The 12,005-nt window shown below is 58.1% G+C and overlaps 1 protein-coding gene across 1 annotated transcript in view; it reads right to left on the bottom strand.

The window, feature by feature from the left end:
• The window catches only part of PGS1 (phosphatidylglycerophosphate synthase 1), a 38,433-nt gene that overhangs the window by 24,154 nt on the left and 2,274 nt on the right, over positions 1-12,005 (bottom strand). Inside the window, exons 2-3 of the mRNA XM_036267785.1 lie at positions 5,404-5,593; positions 3,132-3,209 (exon numbers count right to left, since the gene is read on the bottom strand). Coding sequence (XP_036123678.1) covers positions 3,132-3,209; positions 5,404-5,593 — 268 coding nt within the window. The remainder of the gene's footprint in view (positions 1-3,131; positions 3,210-5,403; positions 5,594-12,005) is intronic.

Consider the following 12,005-nt stretch of genomic DNA (forward strand, 5'->3'; position numbering starts at 1 on the left):
GATGACTACGTATGGAGGGTGAATCAACCTGCCACGTCCCACAGTCCTCTCTGAGCACACCCCATCAGCACTCAAAAGCCAACACCCCGAAAACCTTCATCTGAGCCCACCTCAGTAACGTCATCAGAAGATGCCACCTGCCGGCCTCTCCAGCCTGGGCCTCGCAGGAGAGGGGTCTGTGGGTCAGGCATGGGTCAATGTCCAGGCGAGCAGTCTGGACACTGCCACCTGGGAGATGCTCCCCAGACACCAGCTCCCACACACAGTCAACAGGCCACCCTCACAGACAGGCCAGCCCATGCCCGACACATGGGGAACAGCCAGTGAGCAGGCGCTGAATACGAGAATCCAAGACACAATCTGCCCGCGGGCCATTGCCCACGGGCCATTGCCCACGGGCCCCTCTCCACGGGCTGGACAGGACATTCTTCTCCAGGAGAACCTGGTGGCTAAGAGAGTCCTGGAAACAGGGGCCTCCCGCCTCAGAGGGAAAGAGGAGGTGGACGCACTCATGCCCACCCACCTTCCCCCTGGTGCCCCACACCCCAGCCATTGCTGCCCAGCCCCCCCTGTGGCTTTGTGAACAGGGTGAACCAAAAACGGCACTTCCTCCGGGCAAAGGGCCCACCTCACTGCCTCAGAGCAGAGACCACCGTGGGACTAAGAACACGCCGCCCTCATTCACCCTCACCCCGCTCAGCCCCCAGGTCTGCCCGCCTCCAGGGCCCGCACCACAGGAGCATGGCCAGCACCAGAGGGTGACTTCTGCTCCTCCCACCTGCCATCCCCCTGCAGGCGGCCAGCGCGGCCCCACAGCCAGTCTGGGCACCTGACCCAGCCCGCCTCTGGTCACTTGTCTAGGGCAGCAACCTTCAACCCTTCTCAGCACAGAAACGCATTACTGCAATTCTGCAGCACACCGAAAAAATCTTTTTTGCCAGTCTGACAAAAAAAAAAGGTAAAATGTTGATACAGTTACACATACAGCTATTGTTGTGTTAGCTGTTGTCCTTCTCTCCTTGACAATCTAAAGGAAACAAGGTCAGTGCCCCGACTAAACAGTCAGGCACCGCGCGTCAGCGGCCCTGCCGCAGGGCACCGGCTGGACCCTGCTGGGCCAGCACAAGGCCAGAACACCTTTCCTCCGAAGGGCAGGCAGCAAGACCTGGGCTCCGTGGGCCAGACGGCCTGTTAGTTACCGGCTAGAACCGCACGAGGACGCAGACGCACAGAGCACAGGGGGTGGGGGGTCTGCTAGCTCCCGGCTCGCACTGCACGAGGACGCGCACAGAGCACGGGGGGTGGGGGGTCTGCTAGCTCCCGGCTCGCACTGCACGAGGACGCAGACGCACAGAGCACGGGGGGTGGGGGGTCTGCTAGCTCCCGGCTCGCACTGCACGAGGACGCAGACGCACAGAGCACGGGGGGTGGGGGGTCTGCTAGCTCCCGGCTCGCACTGCACGAGGACGCAGACGCACAGAGCACGGGGGTGGGGGTCTGCTAGCTCCCGGCTCGCACTGCACGAGGACGCAGACGCACAGAGCACGGGGGGGGGTGGGGGGTCTGCTAGCTCCCGGCTCGCACTGCACGAGGACGCAGACGCACGGAGCACGGGGGGGTGGGGGGTCTGCTAGCTCCCGGCTCGCACTGCACGAGGACGCAGACGCACGGAGCACGGGGGGTGGGGGGTCTGCTAGCTCCCGGCTCGCACTGCACGAGGACGCAGACGCACGGAGCACGGGGGGTGGGGGGGTCTGCTAGCTCCCGGCTCGCACTGCACGAGGACGCAGACGCACGGAGCACGGGGGGTGGGGGGGTCTGCTAGCTCCCGGCTCGCACCGCACGAGGACGCAGACGCACAGAACACAGGGGGTGGGGGGTCTGCTAGCTCCCGGCTCGCACCGCACGAGGACGCAGACGCACAGAGCACAGGGGGTGAGGGGTCTGCTGGCTCCCGGCTCGCACCGCACGAGGACGCAGACGCACAGAGCACAGGGGGTGAGGGGTCTGCTAGCTCCCGGCTCGCACCGCACGAGGACGCAGACGCACAGAGCACAGGGGGTGGGGGGTCTGCTGGCTCCCGGCTCGCACTGCATGAGGACGGCTCGCACTGCACGAGGACGCAGACGCACAGAGCATGGGGGGTGTGGGGGGGTGGCGGTGCTCCAGGACGGCTTTCCTCGGGGACACAGAAGGTGCCTTTCACACGCTTTTCGTGCGGCACAAACACTCTCTTCTTTGGACTTTCCCCCAGTCATTTGAAATGTAAAAGCCAGTGGTAGCCCTGGCCGGTGTGGCTCAGTTGGCTGCAGCACTGTCCCCTGCACCAAAGGGTTTTGGGAGCGATTCATGGTCAGGGCATATACCTAGATTGTAGGGTTTAACCCCCAGTTGGGACACCTGTGTGAGGCAACCGACAGATGTTTCTCTCTCTCCCCCTCCCTCCCTCTCCCCCCTTCCTTTCTTTCTCTAGAATCAATGAAAAAAACAGTCTTGCCCTGGCCGGTTTGGCTCAGCGGTTGAAGCGTCAGCCTGCGGACAAGAGTCCCAAGTTCGGTTCCCGCTAGAGGCACATACCAAAAACAAACAAAAACAAAACAAACAAACAAACAAAACAGTCTTAGCTCACAGGCCACACAAAAACAGGCAGCAGTCCAGATCTGGGGAGCCCTGCACTGGCAGAACAGCAGGGGACCCCTGTGCAGGGTGAGGAGGGCACTGACTGCAAAGCCAGACGCCCAGGACTAGGCCTCCCCACACCCTCCTCCCTGTCTTCCTGACATGCCCCAGTATGCGGGGCAATGAGAGCGAGAGCAGGCCAGGGGTGGGGGCCGGGGAGGGCCGCTCTGCTACGCCAACACCAGGCACCACGCAGTGTGAGATATGGAGGCAACTCACTGTCCCACCAGGACCGCCTCCCCTTAAGCCAGGAGTGGGAACCTTTTTTCTGCCAACGGCCATGTGGATATTTATAACATCATTTGCGAGCACACAAAACTATCAACTTAAAGACTAGCCTGCTCCCTTTGGTCAGGCTCATTTGGTGAGGTGTACAATGCGAGCTGGTATTGATTTCGAGGGCCTTAGACAGCCTGAGGCCTGGATGTTCCCCACCTCTGATTTAAACCTACCAGTTCCTGTTCCAGAGGACCCGTCCCCAGGTAGAGAGACGCCATCACGATCCGCCTCTTGGCTCCTTTTATCTGCCCCTGAGAAAGAAGACAATCCAGAGTTCACAACCATTTCAGAGCTTGCTGAAAAAACAGTCCTTGCACCGTGGAGGCAAGTAACACCCCACGCTGAACTACTCTGCTCCCCAACATGTGCACGGGAACCTGCCGAATCAGGACCCACAGTCCTCACTAAAACACTCCCCCTGAAAGAGAAGCACGCTCTAACTCTGCACAGGGCGCATTGTGGCAGTGAGGGGGGAGGGTCTGTGCACACGGCCTGGGGACATCCGCCCGGCGTGGCCGGAGCAGAATGAGCCCCACACCACTCGTCCCCCACTGCACACATGTGCACACAGGACTCAGAGGAGCAGAACTCAGAGGAGGGTGCAGGTGCAAACCTTTGCGCTGGAGTTTATACTGAGCAGGTATCATTCTTGAAGTGCAGACAGACAGGTATTGAGACACAAACATCCCAACATTCACAGATGACACATCACGTTAGTCCCAACAGCCGTGTCCTCTCCCTGGAGGAGGTGGCCAGGCAGCAAGAACAGCGGCACTGCCAGGGCCAAGCTCTGGACAATGCACGGGAGGGTGAGGCCTGGTGGCAGGAGGGCAGGTAGGAGCGCGCGTGGGCCTCTCTCCTCTGCAGGGATTTGCACCCAGTCTGCGCTGTCAGCATAAGAGGCATCTTAATGGCTGACCACATCAACACACCACTGGGAAGAGGCATACATACAAGGAAAAACAAAAGAATCTCCCAAGTTTCCTTTGTTTTATTATTGATTAAGACGGATGCCTGTGGGGAAGGTGATCATGAAGAAAGAGAAAGGAAGGAAAACAACCAACAAGACAGCAGGCAGTTAGTTCAGGCAAGACCACCTGACTGTTGGCTGGGGGACTCCAGGTGCCCTGGCACAGCCCAGCTGCGACCTCTGCCCAGGGAACACAGGCCCCTCTGTCCGTCCTGGGGAGGAGCATCCCACTTGGTGTAGAATGTGCTGGAGTCGGCCCAAGACCCAGCTTAGAAGGGAAGAAAAGGCCTGGGCTCCTTCCTGGCCTCTGTAGCCCCACCCACCAGGCTGGTGTGCAGTGCAGCCCCGCCTCCTGGCCAGGGGACCACCACGTGGTGATTCAGTCATGCACCTGGAGTTGATTAGGACACCAAAAAGAACCTGTTTCTTCAGGCCAAGCAGAGAACCGAGTAGGAGCAAAGAGCAAACAGCCTCAGCATCAAAACCACACAAGCAGGGACGTGCAGTACAGGGAGCAGGCAGTGAGGGGGAGGAACGCCCACAGGCACACTCACGCATGCGCGCACACACATGCGCACATGTGCACAGAACGCGTTCTGGAAGGAGACAGCCAGGAATTAAGCTAGTGTGGACCCACAGGCCAGCAGGGCGGAGACAGTGAGCAAGCACTCCTGCGTGCGAGAGCTCACCCTGCAGAAAGGGAGTCTCTGCACACATTCCCTATCACCTCCCGGCATCTGCCTGTCTGACCTCAGCACACCTTGACTCTAGCACCACTGTTAAGAAAAATTAACGAGCACTGAATTACTTCATCCCAATTAGCAGTTTAACCACAGAGAACTAGACGTGGCACGAACATCTGAGTGGACCCCCCAAGTGCAAAGTCCAGCAACTCTACCAGGCAGACTTTAGATAGTCACAGAAGGGAACCAGGGTTCTAAGGGCCTCCCCGTCAACTGGAAAAGCCTCTTCACTGCATGAGAGGCTTCCGGCCACGTCCTATGTATCAACACCACCGTGGGCCTTCTGGGTCTTCATGTCCTGCATGTTCCGTCTACCCAGATGACACTGCTTGTTTGGAGGTGTCTTCAGGGACAGGGTCTATCATGCCCTGACCCCGATCAGGCTGGTTTCTTCCCAGCTGTTGTCAGCAGGGACGGGGCACAGCCTCACTACCTCCCCTCTGGTGGCTACACCTGCAGACCAGAGAGGAACAGCCGTCCACAGGGACCAGCACCCAGGCCTGCCCTCCCTTCCCTGTGCCCTGGGCTACTCTACATTAGCCAGCAGGGCGGCTTCTGACCATGGCTCAACTTGCCCGTTTGTGAAGCTGAAACCAACAGACAGAACCCACAGGAGTGAGCTGAGCTGCCATCAAAGCCTCCCAGAACAGAAGGTGCCTCCGGCCGGGACTCACCAGCCTAAAGCCCGAGCCCTGCACATGTCCATCGCTCCCTGCCTTACACACGACTTACCTTCATGAGCTCAAAGAACTCTGTGGGGGAAGAAAGCACCCTGACATGAGAACTGCAGATTCCGAACTCTGGGACCAGGTTTCTGATCCACTGGAACCTGTGCACACCCTCCGGACACAGGCAACAGGGCGGGGAGGTGACTGGGGGGACAGCTGGCGACAGCAAAGGAGCCAACAGCAGCCATGGTGACCTGGTTAGAGAGAGAAACATCGATGTGAAAGGGACACATCAAGTGGTTGCCACCTGCACTACCCAACCAGGGCCGGGGACAAACTGCAACCGAGGTACGCGCCCTTAGCGGGAACCGAACCCGGGTCTCTCTGGACCACAGGCCGACGCTCCAACCGCTGAGCCAAACTGGCCAGGGCACAAAGGGTTAAACTTCTCAAACACTTCCTCATAAGTCTCTCACAAGTACTGGGAGGGGGAGGGGGATTTGTGGGGTATTTCTTTGTTCTGTTTTGTTTTTGCCAATTTCAGATTTTCTAGACCATCTCAGGGGAGCTGCACAAGGGCTTTCCCTGCAGCCCCTCCGGCTGGGCGACTCACGAAGGGCAACGCCTGTGGATGAGCCCAGACCTCACGCGACTCCACACAGGCGCAGGCTCCCAGCAGCCACTGCAGGGCTCGCCCCCAAGCAGCCTGCCAGCCTGCACCACCGCGGCACCCAGACCACCAGCTGGATGACCTGAGACTCACAGCTCTCACTTAGGGAAGGACCCAGAACAATCACGTTTTCTCATACATTTAAGTAATGAATTAAACATTTGATCTAAAAAAATTGAGAAAAAATATTCTCAAGGGTGAAAAAAAGTTTTCTCTTTGGTACTCAGATGTGGAGAGAAAAGCTGGAGCTGAAAGAGGTTGGGGACGAGGTCATTTCAAGAGGCGCCACAGGGGCGTCAAGGTCCCTTCCCCGCTGGACACCTATCCTCGGGGGTCGAGCCCTCCTCTGGGCTGGGCTGTGGACCACAGGGAGTGCACCCTGGCCCTGCAGTCTCCCGAGCTGTGGCTGCCCCAGGACTGGGACACCTGCAGGGACAGGGCCTGCACAACCCTGGCCCTATTCTGAATTCCCGAAAACTGCCACAGGAAAATCCTCCTCATTGTGTGACCTTCTAGCACGGCCTCAAGGGGGACTCTGGGGGAAGGGTGCTTAAACACCCCAAGGGCTGAAGAGCCACAGATTCCAGGAAGATGACTTCACTGACTGGCCTCACAACAGTGCTCCAGTCTCCCAGGCTTGTGCTGGGCCGTGCGGACGCCAGCGGGCCCACAGCTGTGCTTCCCGGCAAGCCCGCCGGGCTGCCCAGCGACTCGGCGCCAAGAAAACTTCAGTCAACGGGGAGGTGCTGGCGGCCTGGGTCCCGAGGCCTCAGAGGGCAGAGGTGAGGGCGCAGCTGCCCCTCCCCATGTCTGAGGGTGGTGACCGCATCTGTGCGCACACGCACGTCATCACTTGCTAAGTTTCCCTGGCTCCCAGGCAGTGAGCAGCAGCTCACGAATGAAAGGCCGAGATGCTCAACAAGGGACAACTGCCCCGGTCCCCACACTGCGGCCGTCCCCCACTGTGCTCAGACTGCGCCCGGGAGAGCCGCGATCCTCAGTCCAGCGCGAAGCCAGAGACAAGTGCAAGCTGGACCCTGCCGCGGCCGGAGCCCAGGCCTGTCGCAGGCTCTCCCGAGACGGCCTCTCTGCGGTGAAACCCCGGCAGCAGCGCCGACCTCTCCAGCCTCACAGCACCTGTCAGGGCTCACACAGAGAAGGCCAGTGTTGCCCTGGCCAGTTTGCCCAGTGGTTAGAGCGTCGGCCCTCGGACTGAAGAGTCCCAGGTTCAATTCCCGGTACAGGGCATGTACCCTGCTTGCAGGTTTGATCCCAGCCCTGGTCAGGGTTATGCAGGGGCAACAAACAGATGTGTGTGCCCCCCCCACCCCCGCAACTCTATCTAGAAATCAATGGGAAAATATCCTCGGGTGAGGGTTAAAAAGAAAAGACCAGTGTCACCTGCGCCCCAGGCCATGCAGTAGCCCGCAGGGAGGATGCGGGCTGGGAGACTCAGCTCCCAGAAAGGAAGATGAGGAAACACCTCCTTGGCACAAACACCCAGGAGAGGGCAAGTGCCAACCTGGGCCTCCACCCAAGTCCCCACGTGAGCTCCCACATACCTGCTGGCCTCACAGGCTTACATACCTGACATTATGGGAGACACCACAAGAAAAAATGCTACAATCAACTAAATAAGGTCAGAACACACAGTCCACATGCTTCAAGGGAGGCTGACTACCGGGAGGCTTCACCTCACCTGCCACACCGGCCATCCCACGGGTATTCAGACCCTGGCGAGATCCAGACAGGGATGGAGGTGTGAGCAGGTGCTGGCCAAAGCCGCTGTGGCTGGAAAAGCCAGGAGGGTCTCGACAGGCAGCCAGGGTCCACAGAGGTGAGCCCCAGCCAGCTGCCCTGCGGGAGAGGCACCCTGGCATGCTCGGACAGGCTCCCGCTGCGGGAGGTGTCGCCCCACCAGGCAGCTCTCCCTGGGAACGTTCCACCAGGCCTCAGTCCAAGATCTGCTGAGGGCTTCTCTGGTGGCTTCCTGTTTCATCATGTGGACGGACAGGTTTGTTTGTGTTTGAGAGCAATAGCAGCCAAAGGCCAATTGCGTTGCAGGGATCCACCGCAGAGCGGCCCAGCCTCAGCAGTCATTTCAAAACCAAAGAGAGAGGTGCCCAGGAAGGGGGCAAAGCGTCTTCTCAAGGCCCCCAGTGGCAGCACAGGCCGGAGACCACAGCCAGCCCTACCTGCCTCCACAGGGGGCAGGCGACACCCTCACCTGCGTGCCAGCTGCTGGCTTCTCCAAAGTCCACTCAGGGGCCCGTTGGTTTTCTTCTGGCTCAGCCAGAACCCCACCATGCTTGGTTCCCGCTTCCCACCAGGGAGCCCAGGGAGTTCGCTCAGAAAAGGGTCCCGGGTGCTAGCAGCAGGCCTGCTGCAGTGGCCCTGGGCCCAGGGCTGGGCACCTGCACCAGGACCTCCCTTGCTCCAGGGCGCTTTCCTAAACCTCAGGTCGCAGGCCACCCTCCCACCCCGGGATCCGAGGAGGCAGGGAGCTGGGCTCACTTCACCAAAACTGCACATCCTGGCACACTTGCTCAGGGAACTGAATGGCGCATGCACACACGAGCCCACATCTGGACCTGGGCTCCCTCCTGCAGGGAGCGTGCGGGCGGGCTCTGCAGCCCACACCGCTGACACAGCGGGGCACTTAGGAAACAGGGCTCGGCAAGAGCAGGGGCCAGGCAGGAAGACGCCAACACACCAACAATGCAGACCGGCCCTGCCTGCAGTTCCCAAGGTGCGGTGGGGACTGGCACCCTCTCCACTGGGCAGGCTCCAGCACCCGCCGGGCACCTGACTCTGGGGGAAGGTTCAGCCACGTGGTTTTAGGCTTCCCTTGGAATCTGCAGATTCCCTGAACTGGCACCAAGGATCCCTGACCTGGGGCCCCATTTCTCCACCTGGAGAGGGGCCCAGGGGAGCGGGTGAGAGGACAGAAGCTGGGTAGCAGGGTGACTCTGGCAGGGCAGTGAGCATGACGGAGGGGCAGGGAGGGGAGGGCAGCTTCTCCCCACCTTCTCTGGAGGAGCCGCATCTGGACTGCCCTAAGGCGCGTGTGCACCGATCACCCTGACCCAGAGGCCCTGGAGTGCGGGCCGCCAGGACGCCGACCTGGCCCGACCAGGACAATGCCACCACCCCCCACCCCACCCCCGAGAGCTGTGGGACGGCTGGGATGTGAGTTCAGAGCAGTCAGCTGGACGGAACCGGCCAGGGCAGAGCAGCTGCGAGATGCTGGGCACACACCTTCTCAAAGGGAGCCTCGGGGGACAGGCAATTCTGCTCTTCCTGGCAGCCAGGAGTCTTCCAGCTCGCCAAACAGGAAAAACACGCCACACCTTGCATTTCTCCTTTGTCTGGAGGTGCGACAATGAGCCTGAAGAGGCACAGGGCTCCGTGCTCACTGCAGACAGTGAGGACACAGTAAGCAGGCCGACCCCCTAGAGTTCTTTCAGACACCGGCCTCAGCTCCACGCTGGACAGTGCAGGGGTCCGAGTCCCTGTCCCGAGCACGGGCATCAATCACGTGTCCCCACTGCGGCCCGGAGCACGGCCAAAGCTCTGTGAGCCTTCCGGAACTCTAAGAGAAGATTCGTGGTGCACACTCTGTGACTTGGGTCCCCTCCACATCCGTGCAAAATGACCAAAAAAGACACAAGTTTTTAAAAGAAACTGAGCTCCCTGGATCGCCATGTTTTCAGAAAGGACATTTTTAAGAAAAACCCAGCCTCCCCCCCAGTCATACAGAAGTAAATGTAAAAAAGTGAACTGATGAGAAAAGAGAGACAGTCATAACACTTCCTGAGAAGGTTCAAGGAACTGCCCGGCACCGTGCTTCCTGTAGCCCTGGGCCAGCGGGCAGCCCTTCCTGCCTAACACAAGACCTAACCTGCCCAGGAAGTGATGGGCTCCGGATTCCCGAAGGTTACAACAGACCCAGGCCCGCTGAACCCCCACAAGAAGTGGGGCCAGAGGGGCCAGGTTGCCAGCATCTGGCTACGCACTGGCCAGATGACTCTCCTCTTAACTCGCCTCTCAAAATGTCGAATACATCTTAGGGGCAGAAAGCTAGACTAACCCACACCACATCGCAGGTTGGCGAAACGCAAGAGGCCTATCAAAGTGCTGGACAAGAACCAGGTACGTGTTCTAGGAACCCAAACGGCTTTATCCAGCCTGACTTCCCAGCAGCCTTAACAATGACTCCTTTACATCAACAAGAGCCTGTGTTTACAAGGGGATCATCTATCAGAACACTTCAATCCAGGCTGGTTTCCATCCACACAACTGGCTGACCCAGGGGACTCACCACCAGCAGCAGGGTGCTCATGGGAGGGGCATGCTAACATTAACTTAACAAAGCTACCATTTAATTGTTTTTTTTATCCTCACCCAAGGACATTTTTCCATTGTTTGTTCAGATAGTGGGAGGGGGAGAGAGAGAAACATCTACGTGAGAGGGACACATCTGAAAGGGACACATCGAGTGGCTGCCACCCGCATGACCCAACCTGGGCCAGGGACAAACTGCAACCGAGGTACGTGCCCTTAGTGGGAACCGAACCTGGGTCTCTCTGGACTGCAGGCCAACGCGCTAACTGCTGAGCCAAACCAGCCAGGGCAACAAAGCTGCAATTTAAGTCAGTCCACCAACCCTGGCCTGTTTTGCTCAGTGGTTAGAGTGTCAGCCCATGGACCAATGAGTCTCGAGTTCGTACCTCCGGTCAAGGGCACGTACCTCAGTTGCAGTTTGTCCCAGCCCTGGTGGGGGTTATATGGGAGGCAACCAGTCGATGTGTCAATGTTTCTTTCTCTCCCCTTCCCACTCTGTCTGATGATAAATAAAAAAATATCCTTGGGTGAGGATTAAAAATTTTTTTAAATAAAAAACATTTTTAAAGTCAGTCCACTGAAATCTTATTTTAATTCTAGGCAAGATCAAATATGAATTATTTGGGGGAAGTCATGCTTTAATTGGAAATCTCCCCCTCCCACTCATTCTATTGCTATAAATAGACCAAGAGAGACCCTGCTGAACTCCAATGAGTAAGGAGGACTGGGTCCCAGCATCAAAGTTCAAAGAAACAGTCATTTCTGGAAACCTGGTGGTCCCTCAGAACAGAAACTGCCACTGAGCTGAACAAGAGGATGCTGAGCCGCCGTCACAACGTAAGCTCTGAAAGGGATCTACTGGTTACTAGTTATGTCTCCTTCCTATAACTCAGGAGAACTTAGCACCCTCACCCCCCCACACACACACACACAAACACACACCCTAGAAAGAGAAGATAGGACTCGAGTTTCAAAAACAAAGGCTTTTCTGCACATATAGCTCAAACTGAAAATAGGGGTGTGTGTGTGTGTGTGTGTGTGTGTGTGTAAAGGAGACCACAGAAAAAATATTTCCTTGTATGGCAGGCAAGTTCAGGATGATGAACTAACGCCCTCTTGACACATTTCCCACTAGGTCTCATTTACTCCAAATAACAAGTCAGTTCTGTGTAGTCTGATGACTCTTAAAAAAACTATCTGAATGTTCTGTCTCCCTCTCCTGAGCTCCAGATCTGCTAGTCAACTGAACACTGAACACCTCCCCATGGATGCGCTGGAGACTGATTAACGTGCCCCAAACTCACCCTCCCATCGTCCCCCAAACCTGGCCCTTCCTTACTCCCCGTTTTAGTGACACATGCCTCCTCCACGCAGTCATCTTGTCAGAACACGACCCACCTCCTCAGCAGCCCTCCCTCTACACAACCCCATCAGAGCTGACTCTAAGGCACCCCTCTCTTCTGCTCCCACTGTCTGCTTCACATCAACCCCCACCTTGAGCCTGTACCGTGAGCAAAGAAACAACAGACTCCCAGAGCCTGCCCCCCGGGGCCTGTCCCAGAGGGCTGGCTTTCTCCCAGATACGCCTCCCGCCCTGCCCTACTCAGTGCCCGTCAGCTCCTGGACAAGGTTTGAGAACTTGTGGAACCTCA

This window comes from Molossus molossus, unplaced genomic scaffold, assembly GCF_014108415.1.
Source record: "Molossus molossus isolate mMolMol1 unplaced genomic scaffold, mMolMol1.p scaffold_m16_p_19, whole genome shotgun sequence".
Lineage (NCBI taxonomy): Eukaryota > Metazoa > Chordata > Mammalia > Chiroptera > Molossidae > Molossus > Molossus molossus.